The sequence below is a fragment of the Phalacrocorax aristotelis genome, unplaced genomic scaffold (assembly GCF_949628215.1).
Source record: "Phalacrocorax aristotelis unplaced genomic scaffold, bGulAri2.1 scaffold_57, whole genome shotgun sequence".
NCBI classification, from domain to species: Eukaryota; Metazoa; Chordata; class Aves; order Suliformes; family Phalacrocoracidae; genus Phalacrocorax; species Phalacrocorax aristotelis.
In genome coordinates, this window is record NW_027441133.1 from 549,332 (window position 1) to 575,178 (window position 25,847).

The 25,847-nt window shown below is 53.3% G+C and overlaps 2 protein-coding genes across 7 annotated transcripts; one reads left to right on the plus strand and one right to left on the minus strand.

Annotated features, from left to right (window-relative positions):
* Positions 1–10,758: 10,758 nt before the first annotated feature.
* LOC142050924 (olfactory receptor 14A16-like) lies at positions 10,759–11,731 on the minus strand. Its single transcript, XM_075080133.1, has one exon. The coding sequence runs from the start codon at positions 11,686–11,688 to the stop codon at positions 10,759–10,761; it is 930 nt and encodes a 309-aa protein (XP_074936234.1). The 5' UTR covers positions 11,689–11,731.
* A 4,975-nt stretch (positions 11,732–16,706) lies between these two features.
* On the plus strand, positions 16,707–22,743 carry LOC142050925 (alpha-1B-glycoprotein-like). Of its 6 annotated transcripts, XM_075080139.1 has the most exons (6): positions 16,714–16,836; positions 19,982–20,059; positions 20,234–20,530; positions 21,140–21,439; positions 22,091–22,192; positions 22,425–22,743. In XM_075080139.1, exons 1-6 carry the CDS (start codon positions 16,806–16,808, stop codon positions 22,436–22,438), a joined length of 822 nt encoding a protein of 273 aa, XP_074936240.1. In that variant the 5' UTR covers positions 16,714–16,805; the 3' UTR covers positions 22,439–22,743. The 6 variants fall into 6 exon arrangements, with proteins under 6 accessions (XP_074936239.1, XP_074936240.1, XP_074936235.1 ...); XM_075080138.1 differs by lacking the exon at positions 22,091–22,192 and having other exon boundaries at positions 16,707–16,836; XM_075080134.1 differs by lacking the exon at positions 16,714–16,836 and having other exon boundaries at positions 19,796–20,059.
* The last annotated feature ends 3,104 nt before the right edge of the window (positions 22,744–25,847 follow it).

Here is a 25,847-nt window from a genome sequence, read left to right on the forward strand (position 1 = left end):
TTTAGTGCAATGAGGGGAGTTTTATTAAAAAACAAAACAAAGCAAAAGAAATTGCATACCAACAGCCCTCTTAAGCTTGTTTTTACCTGTTTTGCAGACTTGACAAAGAAGCTGGCAGAAACCAGCCTCACAGCTTTGTATGCACGAGTGGTCCTCTGGTTCTGTTGGTCCCGTCTCCTGCCCGAGGGCTCAGGTAAGCATAAACTGTCCTGCATTTGTAGCAGTAAGTGGCTCCTATGAACACCTGCTTAGCCGTGGTTCTGTCAGTGCTTCATCAATACCAAGCCGTGCCGGTTCAGTGACAGCAGATGCTGAAGTTCTGCTGCTGAAATGGAGGTTTTCCTGTTTTTTCAACCAAATAGCATAGAATAATGGCAGCAGTTTCTGTCTGGGATGTTTGTCAGGAATAGCAATAAGCCTCTGAGTGAAGGAGTTGCTCATGTCCACAGCTTGAAATACTTGGGATTTTAAACAAGTAACTCTTACAGCACCAACACGGGAATGCTTGATTTTACAGTAAAAGCACAGCCTGCATGTTTCAAACTTTTTATTGATTGCTTAGAGGGAAAACTTCACCTTGGAAATAGTTCACCATTTGGGTGGGTTATAAATTCTATTGTCAGCCTGAATTGTCTAACCCATGTTCATCAGACATGTATAAAAACCCATTCCCTTTGAGAATTGGGGGTTTTTTAATAGCAAACTTTGGCTGACACTACGTGTTCTAGGTGTTACATCAACTGTAAGCTTGAACTGGCACTTGAGACAAGAAGGACTTGAGCCTTGTGCCTTAGGTCTCTTTAGCAAAGGCAGAAAGAGGATTGGCTTCATTCAAAGCTGGAGGCTTGCCTGTGCTTTTGATGCTCAGCTTGTATGTTCTTCTGTCTGTTTAGTCCAAAACTGTAGGTTGAAAATGTGATATGACTTCTTTAACTCCCTTCTTATTTATTGCCTATAGGTGATGAGATGCGTTTCTCTAGACCTTTCTACAATTCTCCTCTGATTCAGAGCTACTACGTGGCTCATCGACAGAAACTTGAGTGTTTATCAAGGTAAGACCTACAGGAAGGCTCTGGAACAGTTCCACTGCAAATTCAGAAGTGGCAGCAAGAGGCTTTTCCATCAGCAGTTGTATTTGCTACTGGAATGGAATGCCAATGGAACAATGCCATTGGAGGCGTTAGATTTGGGCTAGAGAATAGTCCTGGCATTCTGGTACTGTCACGTTTCCTCTGTTAGTCAGTAGGAGAGTGGCTGGTTTGGGCACTTAAAAAGCTTTGTTTACACTTCCTTTGTATTACAAGTAATGTGACAAAAAAGAAAACCCAAAATCTAAAAAGTCATTGCAACTTTTCCCTTAATAAGGGAGCTTTTAGGATGTCTATTTGGAACTCCTTTAACAATTCACTATGATCTAATGAACACCCTTTATCAGACTCAGAAATGTCTTTCCAGTCTATTTCAAGTCACGATCATGCCTGTGTCTGTTTGTTCCGTTCTTGGGCTCGTGGGAGCTTTTGCTGGTTTTGTTTTGGCTGGAGGAAATCCGTGACACCGCGAGGCTGGAATTAGTGTTTTCCTCTGTGAAATCCTCGCTACGTTTTGTTCCAGAGGCAAATGGGATTCTGACTGCCTGACGGTCGATGGGATGGTTTCCCAGTTGGGAGACCAAGTTGAGGAGATGTGGCGGAGAGAGGAAGGAGGAGCTGGGAAATACCCACCTCCTAGTTTACGGGTGAGTTTCAGAGCTGCTCTCTTCCCACTTCCACACTCTCCCGTGTTGGTGCAAGGCCTGAGTGCTCTTGGAGCTGGGTCACACTCCTGCTGTGTTTTAGTCCTGTGACTGCAGGAAGGGACAGGCAAGGAGCACTTCTGATACAGCTGACCTCCACATCACCATTTCTGTCATGGAAGGGCATGTCCTGAGCACAGTATCTGGAGGCATATGTCTTCCTCCAGAGCTGCTCTCAAGGACATGCCCAAGGAACAGCCTCTAAAGAGGCTTGTTGGTTTGCTTGGTGATCATGGTCCTGGTATGGGCTTCAAGGGTCTGAGGGCTGGGTCAGGTGTTGTTTGTTGGTGCCAGCACCCATGCAGGTGGCAAACGATCTCTGATGGACCTTCCTGGGGCTCTAGGGCATGTGACAGGGCTGATGGCAAGTGAATGTTTTCCTGGAGGGACTTGGGAGCTGCCAGGAGAGCAGAGGGGATGTGCAGGGAGGGACAGTGTGTGCCAGGGAGTTAGCAGTGAATGGACCCCACCAAGCACCAGCCTGTCCAGCACGGTGTCACCCAAGGATAATACTCTAAATCTGGGTGTGAACTGGCAAACTGGAGCTCAGCAACCCCAGGGGATGCAGCAGGCACAGGGAAAGGAGTCTGGTGAATGATTTATTTGTCTTACCTTCAGTGAACTTAGATTCATAGAACGCTTTGGGATGGAAGGGACCTTTAGAGGTCTTCTAGTGCAACCCCCTCAGTGAGTAGGGACATCTTCAACTAGATCAGGTTGCTCAGAACCCTGTCCAACCTCAACTTGAATGTTTCTAGGGATGGGACCTCCACAACCTCTCTTGGAAATGTGTTCCAGCACTTTAACAGCCCCACTATAAAGAATTTTTTCCTTATATCCAGTCTAAATCTAGCCTCCTTTAGTTTAAAACCATTAACCCCTTGGCCTGTCACAGTGGGCCTTACTAAAGAAATTGCCCTCATCCTTCCTATCATCCCCCTTTAAGTACTGAAAGGCCACAGTAAGGTCTCCCCAAAGCTGTCTCTTCTCCAGGCTGAACAACCCCAACTCTCTCAGCCTCTCCTCGTAGGAGAGGGGCTCCAGCCCTCGGATCACTTCTGTGGCCCTCCTCTGGACCCGCTCCAACAGTTCCATGTCCTTCCTGTGCTGAGGGCTGCAGAGCTGGACACAGCACTCCAGGTGGGGTCTGACCAGAGCAGAGGGGCAGAATCACCTCCCTCGCCCTGCTGGCCGTGCTGCTTTTGGTGCAGCCCAGGATAGAGCTGGCCTTCTGGGCTGCAAGCGCACATTGTTGGCTCATGTCCAGCTTTTTGTTCACCAGCGCTCCCAAGTCCTTCTCCACAGGGCTGCTCTCAATCCCTTCATCCCCCGGCCTATATTGATATTGGGAGTTACCCCATCCCAGGTGCAGAACCCTTGCACTTGGCCTTCTTGAACCTCACGAGGCTCTGACAGGCCCACCTCTCCAGCTTGTCTAGGCCTCTTTGGATGACATCCTGCCCTTCTGGTGTGTCAGCTGCACCACTCAGCTTGGTGTCACCTGCAAACTTGCTGAGGGTGCACTCGATCCCACTGTCTATGTCATTGATGAAGGTATTAAATAGAACCAGTCCCAGTATGGACCCCCTGAGGGACCCCACTTGTCCTAGTTCCCCACCTGGATGTTGAGCCCATTGATCACTGCCCTCTGGATGTGACCATCCAGCCAGTTCCTTATCCACCAAACAGTCTACCCATCAAATCTGTATCTCTCCATTTTAGAGAGAAGGATTCTGTGGGGAATCGTGTCTAAGGTCTTGCAGAAGTCCAGATCGATGACATCCATAGCTCTTCCATTGTCCACTGATGCAGTCACTCCATCATAGAAGGCTGTTAGGTTGGTCAGGCAGGACTTGCCCTTGGTGAAGCCATGCTGGCTGCCTCGGATCGCCTCCCTGTCCTTAGCATAGCTTCTAGCAGGATCTGTTCCACAATCTTCCCCGGCACAGAGGTGAGGCTGACAGGATGGTAGTTCCCCGGCCCCCCTTTCTACCCTTTCTAAAGATGGGCACAATGTTTCCCTTCTTCCAGTCACCAAGGACCTCACCTGGCTGCCAAGACTTTTCAAATATCATGAAGAGTGGCTTGGCAACTACATCAGCCAGTTCCCTCAGGACTCAGATGCACCTCATCACGTCTGATACACTCGTGTATGTTCAGGCTCCTCAGGTGGTCACGAATCCAATATTCCCTTACAGTGGGAGGGGCTTTACACCCTGGTCTCCATCCTGTGGTCCATCAGCTCACGAGGGTGAGGAGAGAGGTTACCAGTGAAGGCTGCGGCAAAAAAATTGTAGAGCACCTCAGCCTTCCCCTCATCTGTTGTTACTAGACCATCATTCTTGTTCATCGGAGGGGTATGGTTTCTTTAACCTTCCTTTTGTGGTTGACATGCCTGTAGAAGCCCTTCTTGTTATTCTTTGCATCCCTTGCCAAATTCAGCTCCAGCTGTGCCTTGGCCCTCCTCGCCCCATCCCTACACAACCAGGCAGCGTCCCTATCCTCTTCCCAGGATACCTGTCCCTGCTTCCACTGCCTGTGCAGTTCCCTCTTGCTCTTTCGTTTAACCAGCATGTCTCGACTCAGCCTTGTATATAGTGCTGTTAATACAAAAATTATGAAAAGAGTCATGAAAATTCCTAAAAGTCCTAGCAATGCTGGAGAGGAGGACTTTTTCAGCTATTACATTGAGTTCTTTTCTGCAGAGGTTTCAAGAATTTCCTTAAATCTACATTCGCAGTTGGATTTGCTTCTCCACACAGAGGCTGCAACTGCCCTGGGGTAGCTGAAGAACCCGTGTGTGCCAAGGGATATGCTAGTCCTTCTGGAGCACGAGCTGCTCTGCAGGCAGAGTACCTCGGGGTGGTGGGGAGCATCACCTGCCTCCAGCACTGGTGGGGCGGCTGAGCCGGGACCTCTCCAGCACAGCAGCACGTTGTGCATGGCTGCTGGCTGTGAGGCCGTGTCTGCCTGGCCAGCAGTGGAGAGGCAGATACTTGGAGGTCTTCAGAGCCATTACAATACAGCCCCCAACAAGATGAAATATTTGGGGAGGTTAGGGGAATCTGGGACAAGGGAGATGGGAGATTTGGTGGAGGGAAGAGGGTCTTGGCCAAACAAGATGAAAGACTTTGAAGAGGAAAGATCTGTTCAGGTAATTTTGATGCCACTGTGACACTGTCTGTGAAAACATTCCTGTTAAGCCTTTCCCCTGGGCCAGCAGGAGGTGCAAGGCTGTGAGGGTGGCTGTGATTTCACATCTGTCTCTGGAGTTGATAGGCCAGCAGCAGAAATGTGGCTGGGAAAGGGACTGTGAGGTCACCTCTTCCTGAAGTAGCTGGTACGCCAGCCCTGGAATCATGGTTAGGATACATGCTTTTAGGCTCCCACCTGCCAGTGTCTCTGATAGGCCAGCAAAGGCATGTGGTTGGCAAGTTGATTGTGGGAGTCCCTTTCCCTGAGTACCTGGTTGGCCCATCCAGGAAGAGGGCTTGGATACGGTTGTCACGTCCTTTGTGCCCGAGTACCTGATGGGACAGCAGCAGGCACGCGGTTTGGTTGAGTTTATCCCAGAAGCTGAAAGGCCAGCAGCAGCCATGTGGCTTTCACCATGAGAAAAAGATCATGATGAGGTTACTTCCCTCTGGACAGCTGGTGCAGCAAGTCTTGGAGATCCCATCTGTAGAAGGGTCATCCCGTTTTGCTCCTGTGAGCACTTTCAGTGTTTTCTTCAAGGGAAAAAAACTGTCAAGGCAGCATTTCTACTGCCCGCAAAGAGGCTGTTCACATGTGAATCCGTTGTTGCAGTTTTGGATATAGGTAAGGACATGCAGGTGACCTAATGACTGGTACCAGGTGGGAGCTTCCTGCAGGCTTCTCATTAAAATCAAATTCATTCTGCAAGCCAGGAGTGTGCTCAGCACAACACAGCCTGAAGGCTAAGCTGTACGTGGAGCGCAGCACAGCACAGGCCTGGGCCTGCTCACGTTTACTGTTACGCGGCTCACTAACTTCTTGATGTACAACGGTCTTCTGGTGGGCATCCCGGAACTGCCTGAGGAAGGCTGGGAAGGGGACTTCCATTGCGTATAACCCCTGTAGTAGAGCAACTCGGGGCACACACTAGGTGGGACGATCCCCCGTGTGCCTGGCATAGCAATAACGAAGGCCTGCTTTCTGAAACTACAGATGGAGTTTTAGAGGGTTCCTATATTTGCTGACTTACGGTATCAACCCGCCAGGGTGGGAATGATCCCCTGGAGATGTGTTTCACACAAAGACAGGGCAGGACTGGTGGAAGAGATGGAGGGCAGCTTCGGCCGCAGTGTGAGTGAGGTGGCAGAGTAGAAAACCCTGTGGGAAGGGAGCAAGACAAATTGTAGCAGGGCTGAGCAGGGAGGAAGGATGGCCTCCCCCACCTGCTGGCAGTGCTCTTCCTAGTGCAGCCCAGGATGTTGTTGTCTGCCTTTGCTGTAAAGCTGCAAAGCCAGGAGAAGGGAAGGCTTTGGCGAGACCTAGTAAGAGCCTTCCCATATCTTCTTGGATATCAGCAAGTAAATGGAGCCAGGTTCCTCACTGTTGTGCAGGAGGGGAGGATGAGGGCCAATAGGCATCAGTGAGACAGGTGAGGAGAAAATTTCTCCCCATCAAGACAGTCAAGCACTGAAGCACATTTCCCGGAGAGCTTGTGTCATCTCCATCCCTGGAGCTTTTCAAGCCCCAAATGAATACAGCCATAAGTAACCTGGTCTGAGCCCATAGCTGACCCTCCTCTGAGCAGCAGGTGGGCTGAGACAGCTCACGAGATCCCTTCCAGCATAAACGATTCAGTGTTTCCTTCCACCACAGATGATGCCTTCATGATGGGTGGCAAAGCGCTCAGGATCCCAGTGACCACTGAAGTCAGCCAGAAGGAATTTTGGTCAGATGATCTGTGGCCTTCTTGTCTCACTCCAGGCGTTGTTGCTCAGCTGCAGGGCTGCATGGCAGGTACCCCAAAAACAGCCCTGATCACTTCATTTGCTTTTCTTTCTTTTTCCCCTCTTTTCCCACTCACAATTCCTTCCCCTTGACCATCCTTGTAGCAGCCCATGCAAAAAGCCCACCTCTGTTTACCCTTTCTTCCCTGCGCCTAGTTTGGCTTCCTTTGCACCCTGAGCTTGTACCTTCCTTTGTTTCTGAGCTTGTCACCGTGGCAATTCCTACCTTGCTGAGCAATTCCATTAAACCAGCACCTCCTATTATTATCAGTAGTGTTTTGTAATGCCTGATAATTATTTTGTCAGAGGCACCATGTGTCAGGGTGAACCATCCGTACACGCACATCAAGAGCTGGCCCAATGGAGCTGCACTCTTAGAGGACGTTGAGAAATTCTGGGGTTTGCTCAGCATAAACCGCCCAGCGTTTTACAAGGAGAAGGAGCAAGTCCTTATTGGGGGCAGGATAACCCCAAACACGGGGGCCGACTGGGACCCGAACCTCTAAGCTGTGACCCTGGGGAGGGGGCCTGGGCTTTACGAGCCAGTGGTGCCTGCTCACCATGAATAAGGCCAACCCCATACAAGTCTGCATTAGGGGGACCATGGCCGCCAACACAAGGGAGCCATTCATACCCCTCGAATCAGCAGTGGTGTGGCCACATCCAGACTAGTGTGTCTGCGTGTGAGGCTCCCGGTTCTGGAAGAAAGAGGAGGAACTGGAGAGGCTCCAGAGGCTATCTGCCAGGTGGGGCTTGGGGCCTGCGTGGAGAAGCTTGAGGGATCTGGCCTTCTGCAAGGGGAAAACGTGCCGGCACGGGATAGTGCAGGACAGGCTGCAGCAGAGATGGCCGAGGGCTCTGCCAAGACTGAAAGGCCCAAAGGAACCAAGGTCTTTGTCCCCTTGGCTATGGCCACTGAGGCCTTCCAGGAGAAACTTTATTTTGAGGCTCTGGACTTTGTTTCTTCCTCGTCCCTGCTTGAGGATGCCAGGACATATTGCACAGGTTTTCCATGCTTGGCATTGCTCAGCCTCGTGTCCCACTGTCCCCAGAAATAGCCCTGAACCACATGTGAGGGGCAGGATCCACCTTCCCAGGGCTGGGGGTCAGGGCTTGGCCTCTCTGCTTTCTGATAAAATCAGGGTTTTTCTCTGCATTACAGCCACCTGCACAGGGCCCTTCCCTTTCTGCAGCCACAGCCTCCAATTAGCTGCTCTAACGAGGCCCTAGGGAGGCTTTGCCAGTAATGGCCCTCATGGGCCTCATTGATGCTTCAGGTACTTTGGGTTTTGTTCTGACTTTGACTTCTTGAGAAGTTCGTTCAATCTTCTCAGCATCTGAGGTTCATGGACTCACTGCAAATGCACCACGGAGCTCATGAAAATACAAAAAGCTCTAACAAGTTCTGTCTCTTCCTGTAATTTCCTTCAAGTCTTTAAGACTTGCACATCTAATTGGAGTTTTTTCATAGTGTGGTTATGGAGGAAATGTTCATACTGTACCTAATAAAAATGTTGGGTTTTTTAAAATTTATTTTAAAGGGTATATTTCATTGATTTTCAGTTCAAAGAAGAGGGGATAGAAGCGTGCTCCAACTGAGACTGATCCAGATTGTCTCCTCAGGAGGTCCGGGCAGGTAGGGAAGCAGTCCCCTGAGGTCTGACACTGTAGGGACAGCTTTGCTCCTCACCTCCCCAGCCCTGCCATTTCTGTCCCTGGCCACCTGGGACTTAGATCACTTTTTCATACTTTTTCACTGGTCTCTGCAGCTGGATGTTACAGCTCCATTGCACCAACTCCCCCCACTCTCCTTCGAGAACTGGCTGCACACAGGCACAGAAGGGTTTTTACTATTTGTAAGGAAAGAAAATTAAAGCGTGACCAGTTTTCATGATCAGGAAAACGCACTCTGCAACCATATGCTAAGTACGAGCTGCCTCTGATGAGGCCGCCTCTCTCAAGGGATAATCTTATCAGAAATGTTTTAGCTAGGGAGATACAAAAGGTAGATATGAACATAATTAAGAGATGGCTGAAGAGCCAATTAGACTACTGAAAACTTCTAACTCCCTGAAGCTCAAAGCTGCTGCATAGGTGAGAGGTATCTGAATGAACAAAGAGTACAGGGAGGAAATAACTGGAGGGTAATGGAAAGGGCCTTTGTGCAGAGAGATCCTGCTGAAAAGATGACTTTAGGAAAGGTCGTTCTATCCTGGACAGGCTAACCCACTACAGCACCACGACATCAGGACTGCTGCGTCGAGCCTGGGGCTCACTGGCACAAGGAAGGTGCTGACAGACTGGAGCAAGTCCTGCCAAGGCCAGGAGGATGGTTGGTGCCTGGAGCACCTTCTGGACAAGGAGAGGCTGAGAGAGCCGGGTTTTTGAGAAATCCCTCAGAGACAAACACCGCAGCAAGGACCCAGGCCAGCTGGTGGGATCTCAGTCAATGGAGATTTCCAAAATTGGTTGAGACAAGCACCTGACTGAGCTGGAGCTGTCTGAGAACAGGCTTGGCTGAGAGTCCAGCTGTGGCAAGAGCTGTGGGACTTGTCGCATAATGACTGTCAGTCGGAAACTATTTTCCATTTTATTAATAATGGCGGTTGGAGTTGGGTGTCATGAAGGCCCAGAGGAGGATGGGGGTGACCATGCAGCAAAGGTCCCTCCTCAGAGCTGGGGTGTGCGGCCAGCGATGGAAATGGCCAGTGTGTGGGACTGGTCTGGGACAACCTCCTGGGGCAGCTTCCCTGGGGCGTCCTGGCAACATGGCCCAGGCGAGGCCCCTTTCTTCTGCACCTCTGATGCATTGCTTTCTTCACCACGACGCCTGGCTCTGCACTGTGAGTGCTGCCTGTCCCTGCCCTGCACGCTCGCACACCCTAGCTCTGCACTGAGCTCTTTCCCGGGCTCTTTCCAGCCCGGCCATGCCCCTCCCCAGCTCTCCCCACCTCCCCTGCCCCCTCCCAGCCCAGCACAGCCCAGCAGAGCAGCCCAGGCTGGGCTGGCACCGCAGGGTGCTGCAGAGCTCTGGGCACTCACACCACAGCCCCAGCCCCTCTGCAGGGCACAGCAGCTGCTGGGGCAGAGCGGGGGGTTCAGGTTCCCCGTCAGCCCCAGGGCTGCTGCTGGCCACAAGGCCATGAGGAAACAGAGCCTCGTCACTCTCTGGCTCTCCTGAATTCATACTGTAGGTGATCCCCATGTCTGACTCAGTTTGCCCCCTTCTCTGCTCCCACCAGCCCCACTGCCCAGGGAAGCACCACACTCCTGGCCCTGGGGGTGCTCAGGCACCTCCTGCATCTCTCCTGCATCCCTCTCCTGTGCCTGCTGGGTTCCCCCTCACTCCATGGCACTGCAGAGTCCTCCGTTGTGGATACGTTGATTCAGTGCTTTACTTTTCGGGGACTTCCCTTGGAGGCTGTTTCACCTTTTGAGACTCCATTCGTTTGAACCCCAGGACACATGGTGAGTCCCCACCCTCTCCTCACCCCTCCAAATTAATTTCCAGAGTCTGGTATCTGCCATCACTCCTGTCATCCATGAAGCAACCTGAGGAAGTAATGGGGCGCTCATGGACCAGCTCCGCTGCCACTGGACACCAAGAAGAGAGCCTTTAAAACCAGAACCTTTAATCCAGTGGAACCCAACATTACCAAGACCTTAACTCCAAAACCACTCAGAACAAAAGGAGAGCAGAAACTTTAAAAGACCAGTTCCTTGGGCATTTTCTTGGAAGCAGGTTTGAAGGAAGAGGCCAGCCTTCAGGCACTGCACCCGGGAGATCCCCTTTTATTGAAGAGCTGCAAGCAGAGAGGCCACACCTGACAGGGTGTTGTGCAAGGGTCAGACACAACAGGATCAAACCTCAACAGTAGGAGTATAAACCCAGAAAATTAGAAAGTTGGATTATCACAACAGCAAAAAGCAGACTCGTGCTCTAAGATAAACTCTGAAACTGTGCAGAGGAGGGGAGGCAGGTTATATTCAGTGAAGCAGCATCCATTGGATTAGTCTCCATAAAGCATCCTTGATTTCCTTGTTCCTCATGCTGTAGATGAGGGGGTTCACTGCTGGCGGCACCACCGAGTACAGCACCGCCACCACCAGGTCCAGGGGTGGGGAGGAGATGGAGGGGGGCTTCAAGTAGGAAAAAAATGAAGTGCTGATAAACAGGGAGAGCACGGCCAGGTGCGGGAGGCACATGGAAAAGGCTTTGTGCCGTCCCTGCTCAGAGGGGAGCCTCAGCACAGCCCTGAAGATCTGCACGTAGGAGAAAAGGATGAAAACAAAACACCCAAATGCTGCACAGGCACTAACCAGAGTAACCCCGACTTCCCTGAGGTAGGTGTCTGAGCAGGAGAGCTTGAGGATCTGGGGGATTTCACAGAAGAACTGCTCCAGGGCATTGCCTTGGCAGGGTGGTAATGAAAATGCATTAGCTGTGTGAAGCCCAGCGTTTAGAAACCCACCGGCCCAGGCAGCTGCTGCCATGTGGGCACAAGCCCTGCTGCCCAGCAGGGTCCCGTAGTGCAGGGGTTTGCAGATGGCCACGGAGCGGTCGTAGGCCATGACCGTGAGGAGATAAAACTCTGCTGACATCAAAAAGGCAAACAGAAAGGCCTGTGCAGCACATCCCGCGTAGGAGATGCCCCTGGTGTCCCCGAGGGAATTGGCCATGGATTTGGGGAGAGTGGTGGAGATGGAGCCCAGGTCGAGGAGGGAGAGGTTGAGGAGGAAGAAGTACATGGGGGTGTGGAGGCGGTGGTCGCAGGCGATGGCGGTGACGATGAGCCCGTTGCCCAGGAGGGCAGCCAGGTAGATGCCCAGGGAGAGCCAGAAGTGCAGGAGCTGCAGCTCCCGCGTGCCTGTGACCGCCAGGAGGAGGAACTGTGTGATGGAGCTGCTGTTGGACATCTGCTGCCTCTGGGCGTGGAGCACTGAACAAGGAGATAAAGGACAATAAAAAGTTAGGGCAGGCTTCTTTAAGAAAAAACTATACCATTTCTTACAGAACCGCCCTTCTGCATGAGTAAGTCCTGTCCTACTGCAACCAGGTAATAGGAACATGGGTTGATCTCAGATTAAATCCATCATGATATCAAAGAACTTTTTAGAATTTTCCCTCCCAACTCACCTGAGTGTAGAGCAGAGCTGCAGGGATTTTGGTTTGTGTGTTCTGTTCTAGCTGCCCACCACAGGTGAGGAGCACTTTGAATGCAGAAATCCCTGGCATTTCTGCTACACGTGGAATCTTGTGGGTGATGAGAGGCAAAAGGACTTTCCCTTAGTGCCAAGTGAAGACAGCCAGTCTTTGCATCAGCCCTGATCTCAGCTGCCCTGTGCTGACCCCCCATAATCCAGGAGGATGGAGATTATGACCTGCTGCTCCACCTGGACAATCACATGTTTAATGGGCTGGATGGGATCCACCTGAGGGAGCTGGCCGAGGAGCTTGCCAAGCCACTCGCCATCATTTATCAACAGTCCTGGGTAACAGGAAAGGTCCCAGGCAACTGGAGGACTGCTGATGTGACACCCATCCACATGAAGGGACAGAAGGAGGATCCAGGGAAGTACAGGCCTGTCAGCTTGACCTTGGTACTGGGGAAGAATATGGAGCAGTTCATCTTGAGTGAGTGCACCACGCATGTGCAGGACAACCAGGTGATCAGGCCCAGCCAGCATGGCTTCATGAGAGGCAGGTCCTGCCTCACCAACCTGATCTCCTTCTATGACCAGGTGACCCACCTAGTAGATGAGGTATTTCAGCTGGAGGACTATTGCACTCTGCTGTTCCCTTCAAAAGAAACAGGATGCTGCTGGGAGCAGAGGAATCCAGTTTCGGAGTGCAGATCTCCAAACCCCATCATACGTGAGGAGGATCTCAGCTCTGCCCTCCCAGCCAGGGACACAGGGGGCTCATTACACCTGCCCACATACAGCCACCCAGCAGCATTTCCATGGCCTCAGCAGTGAGGAGTCATCTCCATGGGGCTCCAGCACAACACAGAGATGCCATGGAGAGCTTTGCCCTGCTGGGGAGCAGCCTGCAGCCCAGCAGCACCTCCCAAGGAAAGACTCCCGTCGCCTACATTTGTTACGTCCTGAAGAGAGGCTGAGATCACTGCCAGCCTCACAAAATAAAAATCTTTGGTGGTCAGGCTACTGGAAAGGCAACACCTGGCCATGGCCCCAGGGTATTAAGGCCACAGGCTCTGCCGTGGGTGTGGGGGAGACAAGGGGTTGCTCCAGGGACAGCATCTGCACTGCAGGGGATGGCAGGGAGATGCCTGGGTCCCCTCCTACAGTATTGCCCTGCAGACACCTCCTGGCAGCAGGGCACTGCCCAGGCACAGCTCTGTGCGTGCGGGGGCTAAGGAGCAGCTCAGACAAGTCCTAACGTGAACAGGGGTCCCAGTGCCTACGCCAGAGCAGAGAAACAACTTCCCATCTCCCACTGCCCACCCAGACAACCAGGAAGAGAAGACACAAAGCACAGACTTCTTCCCTTTCAGGAAACCCCCGACCTTGACTTCCATCTTTCAAATGACCCTCTGCAAATGTCCTCAGGCTGATGGAGAAGCCTGAGCAGCCCTGACCCACGCAGCACCCTCCGGACAGCAGAAGGACCCTGCCCTGCCAGGATCACTCCTTCCACCCACAGCTTGTCCCCACAGCGCTGTGGGAGCTCCCCGGGCAGGCTGAGTGCTGAGCCTGGCAGGCGGCAGAGTCCCTGCCCCAGCACACAGACCCCTGGGGCGCAGGGACCCTGCTCGCAAGGACAGCCCTGGGCACCCCTGCCTGCACACGTGCCTGCAAAGCCCTGCAGCATCCCCGGGCGAAGGCAGCCGCCGTGCCCTGTCCTTCTGACAGTGCCGCAGGGAAGTGCTGCTCCTCATCACGTCCTCCTCCCCTGTGCAAGGGCAACTGTGAGGGCCCTCCTCAAGGATCACCTATGCTGTGGGATGGAGCAGCTTTTGGATATCCCTCCCAGAATACAAGCAACGTTGTCCTCCACCCCGAGACTTACCATGCAGAGGGCTGTGAAGATCCTTCCCTGCAGTCAGCTCCCAGCATCCCCCCAGCCCAGGCCGCCTTTCCCCTCTCCCTGCCCGGCTCCTCTGCCCTCGGTGCCTGCAGGCAGTGCCCTCAGCCCTGCTGCGCTTGGCAGAGGAGCTGCTCCTGGGCAGAGCTGTCTCTCGGCAGCGCTGCCTCATTGCCAGGAGCTGCCTTTGTGCCAGGAGCCCAGCCCAGCTCGGCAGCAGAGGCCCAGCCCAAGGCAGCCCTTTCTCTGCCCCTCGGGGCTCCCTCCAGGTGTCCCTGGGGCTCCAGGGGAACCTGCTGTGAAACAGGCTGAATGAATCCCTGGTGTTCCCTCCCTCAGCTGGGGGGGAGACACTTCGTCCCAGCAGTCATTACTCCTATTATAAAAATTATCGGGCAAATAATGACTTTTTTTTGTCCCATCTTTGGACAGGACACTGAGGAAGGTGACAGGGAAGGATCTAATTTCTCTGATTATCATGTATATCATTAGATTAGTAGATGGGTAAAGAACCAGAGAGATGGCGGGGCTGAGAGAGACGTGGTGAATGAGTGGTACTCTGCCTGGAGGCATCTGGCTCGTAGGGGCCTGCAGGGGGCTATACTGCAACCTGCATTATATGATGTGTTTTTAAGGACAAGAGAAGGTGAGAGAGTGGTTTTTCAGGAACATTTATAGACAGCAGCACCTTGAGGAGTGCAGAGACTGCACTGGAGGGCAGGGTGGCCATCGCAAAGGACAAAGTCAAGCTGGAGTCATGGGCCAGTAGAACCTCAGGAGAGTCGGTAAGTTGTGCCCTTAGGTGCACTAAGCCATGCAACGACATAGGCCAGAGGGGGTCTGGGTGGGCAGCAGCTCTGCAGGAAAGGCTTTGGTGGTCCTTGGGTGACATTAGGCAAAAGATGAGCAATCAAGAAAGAAGGCCAACAACGTCCTGGTCTGTAGGATCCAGAGCACAGCCATTCTGCTGAGCACTTTGTACACCGCATCCAGAGTATCGTCCTCAGTTTTGACATCCCACAGTGCCAGAGAGCCCTTGTCAAACTGGAGGCAGTTCAGTGGAGGGCCACCAACACCAGTAGGGTGGGAGAACTTGTACTGTGAGAAGAGGCTTAGAGAGCTGGGGTTGTTCAGACAGGAGCAGAGATGTAGCAGCATTGCACAGTTCCCAGGAAGAAGGAGTCAGGCTCATGTCCATGATACAAGGACAAGAGGCAATGGGCTGAAACAAGAGAGGGTCAGGCTAGATGTGGGAAGAAGCTTTTCCAGCATAAGGAATGCTTTCCCATGGAGCACGTGCTGGCTCTATCCCAGAATGTGACAAGATGTGTTTCGATAAAGCCCTGAGTAGTATGTCTGACCCTGCTTCGAGCAGGAGGTTGATGAAGGCACCTCCCAAGGTCCCTTCCAGCCTGAATGTTGCTGGCCTTCCTTCCCCTTCATGTTTTCAACTTAAGGAGAGTTCTCAGGGTCTCCCTGACCCCACAACTCACTCCCATCTGGTTCAGGGCTGCTTCACAAGTGCCCCCAAAATCCCTGACCACGTCCTTTGCTTCCCTTTTCTATTTGCCCAAAGCCAAGGTCTTCTCTTTTACTGTCCCTGTACCCTCCAAAAGTAACAGCCTACCCCGTTAATCCTTTCAGAGGAGGTTGCTCAGGTAATGTCAACACCCATGGACAGAGTCTACAAGTGAGACAGGCATTGAAGCCGTCGTTGAGGAAAAGAGACGAGGCATGTGGCCAGCTCCTTGAAGCCAGGAATTGGTATTCCATGCCTCATGAGATGCCTGGCTACACCTAAACTTGAAGGTGAGTTGTCTTTAGGTGTCCAGGAGACAGGGAGAAGAGAACACGCTTCTGTTTCCCAAATCCCGTGGCAGTGCCCGAACCATCCTTCCCTTGGACTCTGGCATCTCATTCCCTGAGATGCAAACCTGGTGGGTCGTCTGTGAATAAGGCATCAACAATTCTGTCAATGAAGGCATCCTTCAGGTGTTCCTGTCATTTCACAAAGAGTGGCAGCATTTATTAAATAATAATAGAAGCATACTGCCGTTTTTTTTTTTGTGGTAGCCCCTCGGGGCAATGCCTATTCAATCAGTATTTGTCATACAAGACATGAAAGCTCATCCTCAGGTACCCGTCCAAAGTAGTTCAGATGAAGGGTGCTCTTGCAAACATCACCTTCTGTATCCCCAGGTGACACAGACACTGCTGGTTTCCCCCTCCAGGGACTGGCAGAGGCTGGGTGCCCTTCTCAGGACAGACTCCTTCCCAGGAAGGAACAGCCATGGGGGTGGCTCATCAGGTTCTTGCTGGCTCTCCCCACAGCATCTGCTTGGATGTATATGGGGCTTTTCTGTGTCTACGGAAAACAACAACCATTTCAGAAGAGGTGGTCATAAAAGCCCTGTCATGGTCCAGAAGACTCACCATGAGCTCTGGAGGAAACCAGACATCTCTAGTCTTGGCACACTTGGGTTGGTCACAAGCATGATGGGAGCTAGGGAAAAACAGAAGGGGAAGGTCGGATCCTGTGGTCTGGGAAATGGGAACAAGAATAAAAGACATTGCTTACTCCTGATCTTCTTTGTTGCTTATAGCGAGGAAGACACCTAAGTCGAGAGAGTAGATAACAGCCACCCTCTGCCCCAGCTCAAGAGAGGGAGGAGGCGGACTATGGTTCATGGAGCAGAGACAGCCCAAAGGTGATCTAGAACATGTGCGGAGTAAAAGATCTTTGAAAAACACAGTGACAGACCCAGGACGTGCAACATCCAGGGTGTAGCTTCTCCCAAGCTCCCAGATGTGGTTAGTGGCTTCTACTTCATTATCAAGTCATTATGCTGTACTTCCTTTCTCTGCCCCTCTCACCACCCAGATTGACTCAGACAGATGGAGAAGGGAGGGCAGAGCCACCAGACAGCATGCTCCTCTCCTGGACAGGCCAGCACAGAGCGCTGAGCACCCCCTGGATCACGGTGCCATGATCGTCTACTGCCTCATGATACTCCTCAGTGAGTCTCTCATTCCCCACTTTCCCGTCTCTTTTCCCTTGCCTTCCCTTGCCTTCCCTTGCCTTCCCTTGCCTTCCCTTGCCTTCCCTTGCCTTCCCTTGCCTTCCCTTGCCTTGCCTTGCCTTGCCTTGCCTTGCCTTGCCTTCCCTTCCCTTCCCTTCCCTTCCCTTCCCTTCCCTTCCCTTCCCTTCCCTTCCCTTCCCTTCCCTTCCCTTCCCTTCCCTTCCCTATTCCTTCCCTTCCCTTCCCTATTCCTTCCCTTCCCTTCCCTTCCCCTCCCCATGCATATATTTATTTCTCCTTTTTCCTAGTCTCTCATTTCCTCCCCTCTCCCTTCTCCGTTCTTTTCCTTTCTTCCAGCTATAGCCCTTCTTCTGCCTTATACCCCTCTCACAGCCTCGCTTTTGCTGCCATCATCCCTTCTTTCTCCTTCTCTCCTTTCTGGTTTTCAATCCAATCTTCCTCCTGTCTTTCATCCTCCTCTCTATAACCCTGTTCTTCTTTCTTTTTTCTCCTCTCCTCGCCTCTCCTCACCTTGCCTCGCCTCTCTCCTCTTTCCACTTCCCTTTCCTTCTGTTAGACCCTCAATAATCGAACGCTGGAACGGGCTCCCTAGAGAAGTCGTTGATGCCCCGAGTCAGTGTTTAAGAGGCATTTGGACAATGCCCTTAATAACATGCTTTAACTTTTGGTCAGCCCTGAAGTGGTCAGGCAGGTGGACTAGATGATCGTTGTAGCTCCCTTCCAACTGAAAAATATTCCATTCCATTCCATTCCATTCCATTCTATTCTATTCTATTCTATTCTATTCTATTCTATTCTATTCTATTCTATTCTATTCTATTCTATTCTAGAATACATTTCTCCAGTGGTTGATGCAGTTAGATCTGTCCTGTCACACGGATATCCATATTCTCAGGACAAGAACAACATTTGGCTGAAAACTCATTGCTGTGGCGGTGCCCGAGAGGATCACGACACGTGATCTTCTTTGTGGCAAATGAGTCAGGCTGTTAAATATCAGTTCCGCCATTTTCTTTCTTTTTTTTTTTTTTCTGGTGTAGACGTTATGAAATCAGATCTGATCAGCTGTTCCGCTTCCTGTTTTGGTCTGGTTCCCGGCCTGAGAACCAGATTAGGACTGGTTCATCCCAGGCAAGGAGCGAAACAAAGTTATAATATGTCTGAGAAAGATCTATCTCGGGTCAAAGCTCTGTCCCAGGAGTTTAAAGGCTCAGGCCTGCCTCCATCCCACCACTGCTCAGCACTGATTTTCAGCATCATCGCAGGAGCTGAAAAGAAGGGAGACGCACCTGCAGGCGTCCGTGTGCATCTCACCCTGTTGTAAAGGACACGATGTTCAAATGCTCTGCACGGGGGAGACAATATTCAGTAGAAAACAGCTGATTAGATCTGCTGCAATGACAACACCCAAGGCACCAGACCACATCCTTCATCTCAAAAGCCCAGGCCTGTGCTCACATTGCTGGGCCCAGGGTCCTGCTCCCCACTGCTGCCTCTTCCAGACAGTCCTATGGGTCTGTGAGGAGCTGGTGTTGGCTGAGACCTTATCCTGGATTGACACACCGGCAACACCGGTTTGGTGCTTAACTTTGGCTGGAGTTGATGATCTAGAGGCCTTTTCCAACCATATATTTCTATATTATATAATACAATAATACATAGAATCTATAATTCCATGATCCTTGACTGACACACCCAAACGCAGGCCAAGGGGAATCTCTAGGGCACCACCAACAGAAGTCAAGACCAAAATGACGGCGCTTGGATTACTCTCAAGTCGCCCACGTCTAAGCTGTGTTTTCCAGGAAGTGGAAAGGAAGAGGCCAATGGTTTGGGGATGTGCTGCACTCTCTCCATGGAGAGACAGAAAGGTGCTTGGAAACAAGAACTGGCGTTGGGATGAGTTGGGGCGCTGCTGCACTGATGGCCTGTGCGGGATTGGTGCGGTGGGTTACTGCTGCCGGGCCAGGGAGAGAACCCAGGGCTCCGGCTCCGGTCCTGGGTCTGTCGGTCTGGAGAGTTTCCTTCACCGCAGCCCGTACGGCGCCGTTTTGGGTTTGTGACTAAACGAGTGTCGATAAGGTACCAGCGCTTTGTCTGTCGCTGGCAGCATGTGCAGGGTGGCAAGGCCTTCTCCGCTTGCCGCTCGGCCCGGCCCGGCTCGGCTGGGGGTGTGCGGGAAGCTGGGAGGGGCCACAAGCAAGAGAGGTGACCCCAGCTGTCCCAAGAGATATTCCATGCCCTCTAACGTCATGCTAGTGAATGAACCCGGGGCAACGGGGGTTTGGGACAGGCAGCCATCGCTCCGGCTCTGGCTGGGTCTCCCTGTACTTGTGGGAGGTGGGGAGTGATTGGCTTTGCTTCACTTCTTTAGTTTTTCTTCTCTCTTTCCTTCCCATCTGTACTTTTATCCCACCTCACGTGTTTTCTTGCTCTTGCTCTCCCTGTTCTCTCCTCCGGTCGTGCTGGGGGCCGGGGGCAGCGCGTGGCTGTGTGGGGCTGGTCTGCCAGCCAGGGACAGCCCTCCACGTCTCCCCAGGCCCTCCCCGTCTCCGATCCAAGCCTCAGCCCCCACCTCGTAGCTGGCCAGAAACGCCAAAGATGCCTTTCTGCAGCCTGGCATTTGATGCAACCAGACCTTGTGCTCCTCCTGTCCTGCACCGGGCCTCAGGGCCTCTTTCTGCCTTGGTGGGACCCGAGAGACCTCCCGTCCTTCCTGCCTCCCCCCGTAAGCACTGCAGCAGCCCCGTTTCTTTAAGTTTCAAGGCACCATTTTGCAGTGCCGATATCAACCAATCGCTTGGCAATCAGCAAATGGCTTCAAACAGGAGAAATAATCTCACCCAACACATGTTGCATGTCATAAAAGATAAGCTCAGGGGCATGTTGAGCCTTGTATCTCTTTTTCCCGTGGGTGGCCGCACCGGCACGCGAAGTCGTTTCCACAGGTTTCCCCACGGTCCGTCTAGGATTGCCACGCGACGGTGGCACAAAAAGGAGCCGTGAGCTGGATGAATGCGTGGTGGTGTGGAGGGGCTGCCCCCTTGTCTGGTGGCCAAAAGGGGCAGGACCTCCCAGGGCAGCGGCTGCAACAGTGACTTCTTTTCTCTCCGCTTTGCAGCCTCCTCCCTCCTGCCATCGCAAGGCCCCTCTCTCACAGCTCTCCTCCAGCTGCTGCTGTTGGCCGAGTCCTCTGCGGGTAAGTGCAGCTTCACCCCTCACCAGATGCTCTGCAGCCGAACCGAGCCTTTGCCAACGAGGCGACGCTGAGCTGTGTTTTGTAAAGCCGGGGCGGGGGCAAAGTGGTGCCTCACTTCCCTTTCCCTCTCTGAAAGTTGCCTCCCGTCCTCCAAACCCTTCCTTTCTTCCCCAGAGCCTCTGCCAGCCCCTACGCTCTCCACAGACCCCACCTATCATTTCTACTATGAAGGGGAACGTGTCGTTCTCATATGCTTGGCTCCGACAAAGAAGAAAATCGGCGGATTTCGCTTCTTCAATCAAACCGGGGAGGAAATTGACCTGCCAGCACCTTCCTCCATCCCGACTGCCAAGCTCCATCTCACAGCTACAAACGCATCTGCTGGGGACTACACGTGCATGTACTTCCTGGAGGACTCGGGACAAGAAATTCCTTCCAGTAGGAGCCTCCCTCTTTCACTGAGGGTTCAGGGTAGGTTGGTCTTGTCTATACGGCCTGGGTACCACCAGCCTAGACACCGCACGCCTCCCCTTAGGGCCACGGGACACGATCGTGCTCTATCACTTGGTTGCCAACGTACAGATGAAGTTGCTCTGGCGTCTCACGAGCTCCTTTTGTGCTCCTGGATTTCCCTGGGAAAGCCGGAATAAGCTGGCCTAGCAGCCGCGTCACCTCCAGGAGCTCTTAGGCTAGCGAGCCTCCCCAAGCCTTGCATTGTGGTTTGGGGTGTATGGCATGCCTTCCCACTTTGGGCATGTAAAAGTGCTTATCTTCTGCACTTGGGTGGATGCAAAGACGCTGCTGAAGCTGCTTTGAGTTCTTATCTCTGAGAACCACGTGTCTTTTTTCCTCTGCCTGTGGTTCAAGCAGGGCATAGAAAAGGGAGCTACGAGTGACCCCCAGAAGCTGCTCTGTAGCTCGAGGCTCTCCCTTTGCCCCCAGAACAGTCCGAAGAATGAACAACGTCTTTCCCAGTCCCTTTGTCGAGGCTGAGTTGCGACACTGGGACAATTCATGGGGTCCTAATGTCAATAGGCCGCAGATCAGTTTGGGGATTTTGTTGTTTGTTTATTTCTCCAGCAGCTCCCATGGCCCCAGCTTTGTCCCTGGATCCTCAGCAGCAGGTCTATGGATCTGAGAACTCCATCAAGCTACTCTGCTCCATCCCCTCGTCCCCAGATGACGTGAGAGAAGTCCAGTACTATGCGGACTTTGGGCTTGCAGTCTCCATCCCGGTGTCGAATGTGACCAGCTACAGCTACGACCTCAGGCTCGCAGGAAAGGATCTCTCTGGGTCTTACAGTTGTGCCTACTTTGTGATTCAGTCTAGACGCACCGTTCGCTCAGAAAGGAGCCGCTGGATCAAGGTCAATATGAAAAGTAAGTTTTCAAACCCTTCCTCACTAGAGCATCTGGTGTCTACTGACCCACCGGTAGCTAATGAATTGCCCGTATGCTTGCCTGTGAATTCACCATGAGTCTTACCTCCATCCCCTCCTGTCCTGTGACCATCCGCCTCTCTGCCTCAGCCTCTCTACCCATCTCTAAATGAGCTCTTTGCCATACCTGCCCATTTGGTTATGAACAAAAATAAGGATTGATACTGGAGGGAAAGATCTCAGTGGAAAGAAGGTCTCTTTCCTTTCAAGATGAGTCCATGGCTTTCTACGACGATCCATGATTCTTCTGTGGGGCTACGCACCATAGAATCCCAAGAGCTAACCTCTAACCACCTCCCAGGGACCGCTACAGCTCATTTTGAGTAGGTGGTAGGTGGCCAACGCAGCTCACCATCTTATTCGTAGGCCCACCCATCTGCCTGCCACTCCTTTGTCGCGGTCCGGCCATCCCTCGACTCCCATGCCCGTTCCCATGATTACCGTGGAGGGGGTTTGCAGCGGTGGAGGGAAGTTCACCTCCTTCCCTCTAAGGTGTGCTTAGCCATTGCTGGGCTTGCTCACCGTGGGAGTCGCCGTCTCTGCTGGGGGGGAAGGTTGCGTCATGGTAAAGTCACTGGTGATTCCTTCCCAGGCCATAAATTGAGCTGGATTCGAGAGGTCGTTGTTGGGGGATCATTCTTCACCATCAATGGCCTCATCTTTTTCTTCTTCCACTCCCTGATGAAGAGGAGCGGTAAGTATTGTACTTCCTTTAGGCCACTCTCAGAAGCCTGGGAGTGTGTTTTCTTTACCAAATAATGACCCGGTTGGACGGTTTTTCCACTTCCATTTCTAAAAGAAGAAAGGAAGCAAAGAAACCTTTTGTTCAAAGCTGTTTTGGGAGGATGTTCTGGACAGAGAGAATCTGAACAGGCTTGCCCCTCGCCCCTCCTCCCTCCTCTGATCCACACATTTGTCTCCCTTAGAGGGCCAAGACTGAGGAAAAGCCCCTTCCGATGCTGCTGCTGCTGCTTCCCTCAGCTGCGGATCTGGAAGAGGATTCTGGATGGACTGACGAGATGAAGGAGAAGAAGAATCCCCTTAAGGTTTTGCTCCGTTTAGCTAAGGCCTTCCTTTCCCTTGGGCCCTGCCCGATTCCTCGCTGCCCGCCTCAGCGTCCCCAGGAGGCAAAGCGGGGCATGTTCAGCCGGCCTTGCTTTGGCTGCTCCTTCCCCCTGTGCAGATCCCCGTGCCTCCCAACCTGCCTCCAGTCCTTCCGAATAAAGCTGGACGTTGTGCCTTGGCCTCGAGGGTCTCCTGGAAAGATGCGCGTTCCCACGCGCCGTCCCACCGTGCGTGCTTGTGTGAGCGCGTGCGTGTGCGCTGCTGCGCCGTGTGAGGCGTAATCCCACAGCCTTCCAGTTATAGCTGGTCCTTATTTGCCTTTGAAAGCGGCTGGGGAAACAATGGAGGCAGGCACAGGAAGGGTGAGGATCCCAGAATCCCAGGTTGGAAGGGACCTCAGGGATCATCTAGTCCAACCTTTCTAGGAAGAGCAGAGTCTAAACATGATGGCCCAGCACCCTGCCCAGCCGACCCTTGAGGGTGTCCAACGTGGCCGAGTCAACCCCGTCCCTGGGGAGATTACTCCAATGGTGGACTGCCGTATTGTTCTTCCAGCAGATGTCTGGGGAGCTGAAGTCACCCATCTGGACCAGGTTCTGTTGGCCAGAAGCTTGCTTTAGTGCCCCAAATATCGCTTCGTCGGCTTTGTCGCCGTGGTTAGGAGGTCGATAGCAGATGCCCACTGTGAGGTCCTGCTTGGAGGCGACCCCTCTGACTTTAACCCCGAGGCATTCGATAGAGCAGTCGCAGTCACCATAGTTGACTTCGACACATTCAAGGTGTTCCTTGATGTAGAGTGCAACCCCTCCACCTCTTCTACCCTGCCTGTCCTTACGAAAGGGCTTGTAACCATGCAATGCGATGCCCCAGTCGTTTGAGGTGTCCCACCGTGTTTCAGTTACTCCTATGATGTCATACCCGTCTGAGTGGGCACGGAGCTCCAGCTCCTCCTGTTTGTTGCCCAGGCTGCGTGCATTCGTGTACATACCCTTGAGGTGATTCCTGTTCTGTTTCACCTCTTGGGAGACAGCTAAGGAACCTTTATCACCGCACTGCTTGGCCTGACTTACTCCCCCGTTGGATGTGCTGGTGTGAACATTTCCACCACGGATCCCACCCCCCAAGCCCTTCAGTTTAAAGCCCGCCTCACCAAGTTAGCCAGCCTGCTGCTGAAGATTCCCTTACCCCTTCTAGACGGATGGATTCCATCCCTCCCTAGCGTGTTGTACTCATTGAAGTACACCCCATTGTCATAAAAGCCAAACCCCTCACGGTGGCACCAGCCACGGAGCCAGGAGTTGATATACATTATGCGCCTGTTTCTGGCTGCTCCCTTCCCTCGAACTGGCAAAATGGGAGAGAAGATCACTCGGGCGCCAATGTTTTTCACTTGCTCCCCCCAGGGCTCCAAAGCCTTCCTTGATTTTACCCAGGTGGCGGCTCTCAGTGTCGTTCGTGCCTACATGAAATAGTAATAGCGGATAGCAGTCTCTTTTCCTGATGACTGTGGCACCCTCTCGGCCATGTCTCGGACCTTGGCTCCTGGGAGGCATCGTACCTCTCGTGACTCCCTGTCAGGCCGGCAGATGGGTGCCTCAGTACCCTGCAACCGAGAGCCACCCACCACGAGCGCTCGTCGTTTCTTGTTACGATGGCCACGGTGTGTTGCTGGTGCGGTTTCCCCTTGCGGGGGACTTTGCAGACTTTGCTCGTGGGTGTCCTCGGTCGCTAAGGCTGCCTATCTGTTTCTGATTGTGGTGGTGGAGGGTGCGGGCTGATGGGGAGTCCTGCTCCTGTGAGTCACCGGGGTCCACGGTGCCTCATTCTCGTGGGTGTCTGCCACGGGAACGTGATTCTGAAGCCACCTGCCTATCTCTGCCTCAGCCCTCTAACACTGCGCAGCCTCTTCACCGGTTCCAGCAGTTCGGCCGCCTGACGGGACAGGTCGTCAACCTGTGCACACCTCGCGCGGGTACTTACCTGATCGTCAGGAGAGGGGTTTGGGCGTTTGCCGCAACCCGCCGCCTGTACGGGTGTGTCCTTCCCTACCAGACCCGTCTGGGCGGACGCGCCTGACATCTCGGGGGCTTTCGCTGCACGAACAGTGGTTTCAGCTCTGAGGCGCGTGCCCACCATCCCACCCGAGGCCGAAGCACTCGCCTGAGCTGTGGGCCTACAAGCGGGCTGCAGCGTCCCTCCTGCTCGCTCTGCCTGTGCATACTGCCACGCCCTTCCGGCACGCCACGCCCTTCCGGCGCGCCACGCCCTTCTGACGCGCCACGCCCTGTTTGCTCACGCTCCCTAGGGGCCGTTTCCATCTCCCCACGCCGTGTCAGCTGCGCGTCAGCCTCGCCTGCGAGAGCGGCCGGCTCCTGGCGGGTCCCTCTGCTCACCCCCGGGCTTCTCGGGTGCGAGGAACCGCTTTGCCTGCCCCGATCTAGCGCTGCGCCACGGGGCTCGCCCCGCCGCCGCTGAGCTCCTCGCCGGCTGAGGAGGAAGGTGGGAAGAGAGTCCCCAGAGCAGAAGAGGTCCTTTGGTGAGAGAGCAGCCCAACAGCCCGCGCTGTCGTTCTGCCTCCTCGCCCGGGGTCGTCCCGGCCCTTGATGTGAGGGCAGTGGCGTCCAGGGGGTGCAGGGGGTGCTGCGAGACCCACCGCACGGGGGGTCAGGGAATATGTGGGGGGAAGCTTGGACGGCTGGGGTCTCTGGGAGAGCGGTGAGGGAGCACTGAGAAAATGGGGCAATGCGGGGCAAAGTGTGGGTTTGCCAGGCACTGCAGGAGTGAAGGGCGCAGTATGGGTATAGCGAGGGCCGTGGGAGGAGCACATGGGGCTTTGTAGGGACATGGCGGTGGGGCTGGCCAAGGGGGCACTGTGGGGTTAAGGGGTACGTGAAGAGGGGATCTGGCATTCTTGAGGGCTGTGCGTATGATATACGGGAGTTGTGGGGCTAGAACACAAGGGGACGTTTAGGTTGGAAATAAGGATGACATTTTTTACGATGAGGGTGGGCATATGGCATCTGTGGGACTGAGATCAGGGTAGGCTTTGGGGTTACTGGGGGCTGTAGGGATGGGGTGTAGGGCTATGAGGCTGGGGTATGGGGTTTGTAGGGGTAGGTGGATGGATCACAGAATCGTAGAATCACTGAGGTTGGAAAAGACCTCGAGCATCATCAAGGCCGACCGTCAGACTGACACCCCCAGGCCTCCAAAACCTCGTCCCCAAGTGCCACGTCTATGTGTTTGTTGAACCCCCCCCCAGGGATGGCGACTCCCCCACCTCT